The sequence below is a fragment of the Triticum urartu genome, chromosome 1A (genome assembly GCF_056163025.1).
Source record: "Triticum urartu cultivar PI428250 chromosome 1A, HENAU_Tu73, whole genome shotgun sequence".
Lineage (NCBI taxonomy): Eukaryota > Viridiplantae > Streptophyta > Magnoliopsida > Poales > Poaceae > Triticum > Triticum urartu.
The window spans coordinates 20,543,470-20,552,797 of NC_141873.1; the positions used below are offsets into that span (position 1 = coordinate 20,543,470).

At 49.9% G+C, this 9,328-nt stretch overlaps 1 protein-coding gene across 1 annotated transcript; it reads left to right on the plus strand.

Moving 5' to 3' along the window:
* The first annotated feature begins 311 nt into the window (after positions 1-311).
* LOC147988544 (cysteine-rich receptor-like protein kinase 42) lies at positions 312-1,906 on the plus strand. Its single transcript, XM_087535112.1, has 5 exons — positions 312-727; positions 1,093-1,150; positions 1,369-1,519; positions 1,619-1,758; positions 1,850-1,906. Exons 1-5 carry the CDS (start codon positions 312-314, stop codon positions 1,904-1,906), a joined length of 822 nt encoding a protein of 273 aa, XP_087391238.1.
* The last annotated feature ends 7,422 nt before the right edge of the window (positions 1,907-9,328 follow it).

Below are 9,328 nucleotides of genomic sequence, written 5' to 3' on the forward strand. Positions count from 1 at the left end.
ACGCCACCAATCCATCGCTGTGTCACTTCTCCTCCTTCCTCATGTTTCCGCTCAACAGTTTCCACGTTATCAAAACATGAAACCTTCCCGAAAATTCACTGGCGTGCCCGAGCACGCCTGCTCACGGTATCTTCAGTCGTCCAACTCATCGCGGGATATGGGACGATGCAGTATTCCAGGACGCGCACGTGGGGTAGTTAATGCGTACGCTTTGACGGATACCCGACGGTTGTACAGTTTGTGTAGACCGCCGTGCAGGACATAGCGACGGCGTCACGACACTGTGCCAACGTGGGCCGTAGGCAAACGGCATGGAAAACAGTCGGATCATCCTTTTCCACTGCCTCCCAGCCGACGGCGGCCGCATCTATGTCGACGGCTGCTTCATCCGCTACGGCGCTGGCAACTTCGCCGCCATCGCCTCCGTCACCAGCGACATGTTCCTCTGTTCAAACGACACCGCACGGGCCGCACCGGCCACACCGGCGTTCGCTGCCGCTGCCGCCGCGCTGGTGCACAACAGCACAGGGACCGTGCCCGGGGCGAGGGGGTACAACTACGTCGGGTCGGCGATGCCGACCAGCGCGCGGGTGTACGCAGCAGCGCAGTGTTGGAGGTCGCTGAACGCCACCGCGTGCGCGGCCTGCACAACGAGCGCGCACGACCGGGTGGTCCGGCGGTGCCTTCCCGGCGCCGCCGAGGGGTGGGCTCAACACCGGCTGAGTGAGTACTGCACACATTCTCGGTCCAAGTGTCGTGCATTGTCGTGTCTGAATTCCGCTGACAGCAACAACACATTCACATAGTGATATTTCAGGTTTCAGATCCTGAAACAGCAAAATAAATCTGTATGAAACACCACTAATATGACATCTTCTTTCTTCTTCTGAATTATCCATGGCAGCACGGCACATAATCATCATCGTCTTCGCCTCCATCCTCTCGCCATGGCAGTCATCGGCATAGTATTAATCTGGACACGAATGAGGCCCAGGAGAGACGACCTACACGACGGTATGCCAAACTATAAAATTACAATCACATACGTCGATATTGCACTATGATCTGATGATAGTTTCTGAAACTCTGTAGACATGAATGGCTCAGGCGAGATCATCCGCACCATCATGCCATCCCAGCTCTGCTTCGGGTAAGAGGAGCTCGGCCAGGGTGGCTACGGTTCAGTTTACATGGTACATTGCCATGCCATTTGGAACACCACACATTGGCACAGATGCAACACCGATTTCATTGATCATCTTTCTTGAAATGCTTGCTTCATCTGAATTTGAGATCCTGATAATATGCTGGATATCATAGGTTGTGTTTCAGATCAATGTGAAGCGGCTCTACCTCAACACACGGTAGTGGACCGACCAGTTCTTCAACGAGGTGAAGCTCGTCATCCAGGTGCAGCAAAAGAACCTCGTCAGGCTCCTCGGGTGCAGCATCAAGGGTCCCGGGAGCCTCCTCGTCTGTGAATACCTCTGCAACACCAGGCTCGATCACTACCTCTTTGGTAAGAAAAGAAAACAATCCCTGCATTCTGAAGGAAAAAAAAACATACTTCAAATGGTAGATTTTCAATCTGGTTGATCTTCCATGCTTGGTGGTGCAGACACTTTCAAGAAGAACGTGTTGGATTGGGAGCGGCGGTCGGAGATCGCCCTCGGGGCGACGGAGGGTTTGTCGAATAAATTTGTAAGGGCGGCCTGTGAAACTGTGTCAAACGTTGCAGCCATTCACCAGCAACAGGGGGTCAGTTTTCAGGCGAATTTTGTGTGGTTTTTTCGAAAAAATTGTAAGGGTGGCCAGTGAAACTGCGTCAAATGTTGTAGCCATTCACCAGCAACATGGGGTCGGTTTCAAGGCAAGGGCTGCCAGTGTGCAGTCGCCTGAGCATTAGCAAAGGTTTGTGGCGATTGGACTGCACCTTGGAATATTAAGACTTACGAAATCAGTTCATCCGCAGTCAAAACACCTACACTTTCGTGGTTAGACGCCATCAGCGATGGTGGTACAACACGTTATGTCAATCATGGCTCGCTGTCACGCCCGTTAACGACGAGACAGGTCCCATTCGCGTACATACACTATTCACACTATGTATGTGGAAAAGTATCTGCAGACGTCATAAATACAACACCATGCGCGTCCATGTGCTATTGGTGCACTTACCGTGAGCAGGCGAGCTCGTCCGGCACAACGCCGTTTTCGAAACCTTCCACGCTACAATCCATCTAAAACATATAGAAAAGGTGTGATGGCACCCGGGTGTCCCGGCACCCTCCAATCTGTCTGTCCAGTGACAATAAGATTCGTGCTAGCCTTTATCCAGTTACTGACGCTTTGCAATAGCTGCGTAATTAGGCAGGCTTTTTTGCATGCAGAACTAGGTTTGGCAGGACTAGGCTGGCAGGAGGTCGTGCGGTCATGGATGAAGTGACATCATATAGATTCTGCATGCGGCCCACCTGTAACACAGTAAAAGGAGAGTGTGAGTTGCACGCAAATAGTAGGAGAGAGTGTGTGTTGCATGCAAGATTAAAAGCGAGAGAGAGAGTTGTCTGCTCCATGCCGAGTTATTAAAAAAGTAAGCATGCAAATTGCAGAGCGAGAGATACTACTACTGTGTTGTGAAAGAAGCTGGAAGCGCATGCCTTGGGCAGGGGCGCGCTGCGTGTTTATAAGAGCCTGATATATGACAAGATTACAAAGAGGTTAGTGTTAGGTTAGGTGTGGATTGATCTCCAAGCTAACTACCAAGATCTCATCACAACAACCTAACCTAACCTAACTACAACACACACGCCACATATCCTAACGAGCACGGTTCATAGCACATCGTGACATAAAATGATGTTTAACACTCCCCCTCAATCACAACTATCTAAGTTGAAATTGCGTCGAAAGACCTCCAGCTGCCGCAGTGATAGTGGTTTAGTAAAGCCATCTGCTACTTGATCACCAGTCGGAACGAACCGAATGTTTAAAAGCTTGTTAGCAACTCTTTCACAAACAAAATGATAATCAACCTCAATGTGCTTTGTCCTAGCATGAAAGATAGGATTGGCAGAAAGATAAGTAGCTCCAAGATTGTCACACCAAAGTGAGGCTGCAGGTGAGTGACGAATACCCAACTCTGTCAACAAATTTTGCACCCAAATTACCTCAGCAGTGGCATTCGCTAAGGCCTTGTACTCAGCTTCTGTACTTGACCTAGACCAGTTGCTTGCTTATGTGCACTCCAAGAAATTAGATTACCACCAAAGGACACCGCAAAACCTCCAGTGGATCGTCGATCATAAGGACAACCTGCCCAATCTGCATCTGAAAAAGCACTAACAAGTGTGGAATCTGACTTGAAAAGTTTGAGACCATGACTCTTGGTTGCCTGGAGGTATCGAAGGATTCTTTTTACCACTGTCCAATGAGCGCTAGTAGGCACATGGAGGAACGGACAAACCTTGTTGACTAAAAAACATATGTCTGGCCTGGTTAAAGTCAAATACAGCAAGGCTCCTACCACACTTCTGTACCTGGTGGAGTCCTCGGCTACAAGCATCTCCCCATCATGAAGAGACAACTTCTATGAAGAAGACAAAGGAGTAGGAGAGGGTTTGCAACGTTTCATGCCCACTCGCTCAAGGATGTCTTGTACATATTTTTCTTGAGACAGAATAATTCCACTGGCCACATGCTTTACCTCGACCCCAAGAAAGAAATGAAGGCCGCCCAAATCCTTGAGAGCAAAGTCCATGCGCAGATCCTGAAGAAGGGCTTCAACTGCTCTAGAGGAGGAACTGGTTACAATAATATCATCAACATAAATAAAGCATAAAAATGGTCAGTCCATGCCTATGGTAAAAGAATAACGAGGTATCTCCCTTGGAAGCAGCAAAACCAAGAGACTGTAACTTGAAGTACAGACGATAATACCACGCTCTGGGTGCTTGTTTCAAACCATAGATTGCTTTATCAAGCTTGCAAACATGTCGTGGTAAAGCTGAATTTTCATACCCAGGAGGCTGCCTCATAAACACCTCTTCTTTCAGAACACTATGCAAAAACGCGTTCTTTACATCTAGTTGTCGCATGCACCAATTTCTAGATATTGCAACTGAAAGAATCAATCTGATGGTAGCAGCTTTCACCATAGGGCTAAAGGTATCCTCATAATCAATTCCGTTCCTTTGCTTAAAGCCTTTGGTCGCAAGGCGTGCCTTGCACCTGTCAACCGTGCCATCACATTTGCGTTTTACCTTATACACCCACTTGCAGTCAATCACGTTTCTTCCTCTGACCGGTGTTACCAGGCGCCATGTCTTGTTTGCTATGAGGGCTGAAAATTCTTCATCCATGGCCTGCTTCCACTTGGGATCACCAAGAGCATCGTGCAGATTCTTCGGTTCACCTGTGGCACAAAAAGAGCCCCAACGAATACAACCATCGTTATATACCTTGGGTATGGCAATACCACTTTGTGACCGAGTATGTGATCGGGCAGGAGGAGGTGGAGCTGGTCGAGCGTGCTGTATTTGTAGGCAATTTTGTGTAGAGGAAACAACAGAGTCGGACGTAGCAGAGGCAACATCAGAAGATCCCGAATCCCCCTCCTGCAGCGACCCGGGGGGATCTGGTGCGGCAGCCGGTGACGAACTGCCACTTGGCAGTTTCGAAGTGGCCTCGGGTGGAGAGGAGGACCGCGCCGCACTAGAATCAACTCGCCTCGCCTCATGGGGGCCACCGGGGCCGCGCCTGGCCGACCCGCTAGGAGACCGCACGCCCTCCCAGGTCGAAGACACCGCCGGAGTGTGCCCGGCTGGCCCACCAGACGACAGCGAGTCAGGGCGCCCACCTGGCCACCCGCCTGCTGGCGCGGATCCCGACAAGGATTCGCCTGGCGCTGCTGTGGACGCAGATCCCGCGGACGATTCACGTGGCACGGCAGCCGCCGATCCCGAGGCCGCCTGGGGATCTTCTGTGGCTGCAGGAGTGTTCTCAGTTTGCTGCATAAAATCATACGAATTTTCACCAAAATCTTCAATGTTTGGCTGCCCTGTTTCCTGCACACTTTCAGCTGGGTCATTAGCATTGGACAAGGACATATTGTCAGCAGCAAAATCAGCTCCCCCTTGAGCAAAGTTAGGAGATGGCAAGAGGTGAGAGGGCAGGAGGAGCAATTCTTTGCGAAGTTGAGCACTGGCGTTGGAGTGGAGGCTTGCGAAGGGAAAAACTTACTCATCAAAAATAACATCACGGGAGACATATACACGACCAGAGGAGATATCAACACACTTGTAGCCCTTATGGAGGGTACTGTACCCTAAGAAAGCGCATTACTTGGACCTAAACTCAAGCTTGTGCTTGTTGAATGGGCGCAAGTTTGGCCAAACGGCACACCCAAAGATGCGGAGAAAGGAGTAGTTGGGCTTAGTGCCAAAGAGTCGTTCTAGATGAGTTTGGTTCTTGATGATTCGACTGGGAATACGATTAATAAGATAGACCGCAGTGAGAAACGCTTCGTCCCAAAACTTGAGGGGCATAAAAGCATGAGCAAGTAAGGAGAGACCAACTTCCACGATGTGTCGATGTTTCCGCTCTGCGGAGACGTTCTGTTGATGAGCAGGTGGAGAAGAAACATGGTGTGTGATGCCAATGCGTTCAAAAAAGGAATTCAACCGTTGGTATTCCCCACCCCAATCGGTTTGCATATGCATGGCAATGATCTTACAATCAAAGAGATGTTCAACATGAGCTTGGAAAAGACGAAATTTTTCAAAGACATCAGATTTATTTTTGAGCAAATATATCCAACTAAACTTGCTAAAATCATCAATAAAACTGACATAATATTTCTGTCTTCCTACAGAGATGGGTCCAGGACCGCAAACATCTGAAAAAATAAGCTCTAAAGGAGCTGTGGATTCGCTAGTTGAACGAGAATAAGGTAACTGATGGCTCCTGACATGCATCACACACTAGGAGATGGTCTTGTTTATTTGAAACAGGAATGTGGAAATCACAAAGAATCTTTTGCACTACCGGGAGAGCGGGGTGCCCTAGGCGCTTGTGCCACCGAGATGTGGACGGTTTGATGGCAGCAAGAACTTGACGTTGGGGTGCACTTTGTCGTCCGGTCACGGGGAACAAGCCCCATCTACTCTTGTTTTGTAGAATTGTTCTCCGGTTAGCCTGATACTTAACAAGAAAGAATTCAGGGTGAAGTTCAATGAACACATCATTATCTCGCATAAGATTATAGGCAGAAAGAAGACTCTGGTCGGCACTAGGCGCATGAAGAATGTTGTTTAGATGTAAGGAACCAGAGGGAGTAGATAATACTGAATGACCAATATGCGCTATGTCCATACCTTCCCCACTCGTTGTGTGGATTTGGTCAGTGCCGGTGTAGCGATCGCGGACAGCTAGCTTCTCTAACTCGCCGGTAACGTGATCAGTGGCGCCAATGTCGAGATACCAGTTGGTATCTACGCCGTAGGAGTGAGCAGAGTTGGCCGAGCGGGGGTTTCCACCACCACCACCACCGCTGCCGCCACCGCGCCCACCACCGCCGCGTCCTCCGCCACCGCCGCCGCCTGCGGGGTTGCGAACGTTGTTGTTGTTGTTGTTGTAGCTTTTGTCGGACCGCTTCCTGCAGCGCCACGCCCCGTGGCCTTCCTCCTTGCAGATTTGGCAGCGCTCGCGGTCACCGCGGTTGCCACTCTGTTGGCGCGACGCACCACCACCACCGCCATTGCCCGAGTTGTCGGAGTAGTTGCCCCCGCCGTAGCCACCGCGTCCACCACCCTGGCCACCTCGTCCGCCGCCGTAGCCACCACGACCACCGTTCGCAGCGAGGTTGGTGGAGTGGTGAGCGGTGTAGGCGGTGATCCAGGCCTCCGCGGAGAGAAGCAGCGAGAAGAGTTCGCTGAGACCGATCGGGCGATCGGTGGCAGCGCGTGTGGAGATGGAAGTGACGAACCCGTTGCAGTCGGGCTCATGCATGAGACCCTCGAGTGTGTGAGACGATATCATCCTCATCGAGGGGCTTTCCTGCAGAAGCAAGCTCATCCGCTAGCCCCTTCATCTTCGTGAAGTAGGCAGCAACAGAGAGGTCGCCCTTGCGGCCGTTGCCGATCGCGGACCGGAGCTGAATCTGACGCGCCCTGGACTGCGCGGAGAAGCTTTTGACCAGGGCTTGCCAGACGCCCGCGGTCATGGTGTGATTGGACACCTGCATCAGAACTTCACGGGACAGAGACGCAAGCAAAAAGGTGAGAACCTGTTGATCTTGGGTGACCCAGATCGCATGCTCTGGATTGGGCGCCTCGGTGATCTCCTTCTTCTCGTTGGTCTCCTTCTCGGTGACGATGAAAACAGTGGGTTCCTTGATCGAGCCGTCAAGGTAGCCCATTATCGGCGCGGCCCTGACGTGCGGAAGAACCTGGACCTTCCACACCAGGAAGTTGTCGCGGGTGAGTTTCTCTGTGATGGTGTGGCCGAGGGAGGCAAGCGAGGGCATGGCCATGGCATGAGAGGAGGAGGAGGATGACATATGACCTAGATGTGATGGAAGAACTAGGCTCTATATACTATGTGAAAGAAGCTGGAAGCGCATGCCTTGGGCAGGGGCGCGCTGCGTGTTTATAAGAGCCAGATATACGGCAATATTACAAAGAGGTTAGGATTAGGTTAGGTGTGGATTGATCTCCAAGCTAATTACCAAGATCTCATCACAACAACCTAACCTAACCTAACTACAACACACACGCCACATATCCTAACTAGCACGGTTCATAACACACTGTGACATACAATGATGTTTAACATGTGTTGCATGCAAGGGTCAGAAGAGAGTGAGTTGCATGCAGCTAAGAGAGAGAGAGTTTGTTGCTTGCCACGTGAGAATAAAGCTTCTCACATCCAGACAAGTCAAGAAAAGGTGCGCAGTGATGTGATGGATTCCTGTGCATGCAGTACAGTGGCAAGGCTGGTGTGCATCAGCTGGCGCACTGCAAATTACAACACGATCACAGAGCAGGCATCAGTTCACGACTTGACGAGGCAGGAGGAGCAGGGGGTGTCCCGACACCTGGGAGTCAAAAATCCGGTCTCAAAACAGATTCAACCGGCCTCTCCAAGTCCCCTTCCTCTCTAGCCATTGAATCTCCTCTGCCTCAACCATGTTGTGACCCTTGGCTGTTGCAGGTGAGAAGGATGCCCCAACCACAAGGGCAGACTTATGGCGCTGTTCTTCACCTCCCCTATATTGTTGGAGTTGGTCGCTCATCACACATATCCCCATGAACACATGGTGCAGGCAAGTAACCCATTATTCTTATATGCCAAAAATTAGATCTATGCCATATATCCGATCAAGAAAAATTGGTATTGCAGATGTCCGGTTATCTGAACTACTCATGACCAATTTCTAAAAGAGGGAATAATAACATAAAAGTCATGTGTTGTAGGATCATGAAGAATATCAAGCAAAGTACGCTATGTCCCAGATTCAACAAACATGGAGTATTTCATTTGTTTCAAGGGGGATTTACCGAGATCTTCGTCAAGGTTCACAGAAATGAGGTTTGTTTTCATGTTGTAGAGATTAAACATTATATTGTTTTTACCCTGTTGTTCAGTTAAAGCACAAGAGCTGACGCTTTCTTTCTGCTGCACACATAGCTCTAAGAGCATTACTAGTAGAGCCCTCAAACCCTCAAACTCCTAAAAATAACTGCTTTTTTACAGTTTTCATAAAAAAAAGCCGTAGACTAGAACCCCTTAACTCTCAAACCCTCAAAATTTTGTAAAGGTCCAACCCTCAAACCCTCTCCCAATCCTCAAAAGTAAGGGTTGGGGAGCAAAACCTACCCCAACCCTCATATGGCACGGTTATACTCGCGCAGGAGGGAAAAATCCTCCCAACTCCCGCGCCCACGCCCGCGACCGCCGCTGCTAGTCGCCCCCGTCGCCGGCGGCCGCCCCGTCGACCTCCCACGTGCAACGACAACGTCGTTCATGGGGAATATTCCGTTATAAGGGTTGGGTTTGAGGGTTCTAATCTTTGCCCCTATTTTTCAATCCCTAAAAATGCACAAAAAGATCATTTTTGGACCCTTAAAACGCTAGTGAGGGTTTAAGGGTTCTACTAGTAATGCTCTAAAGTTGGCAAAAAGTGCAGTTCTAAATCTTCTGTAGCGTTGGATGACAGTTTCTCCAGCGTCATCTTGCAATCCCGACAACAGGGTTGGGCGTTAATTACATGAACTAAGCAAACAACAGCAGAGACTTTACATATGTTTTCCCTATTTCCACTACAGGA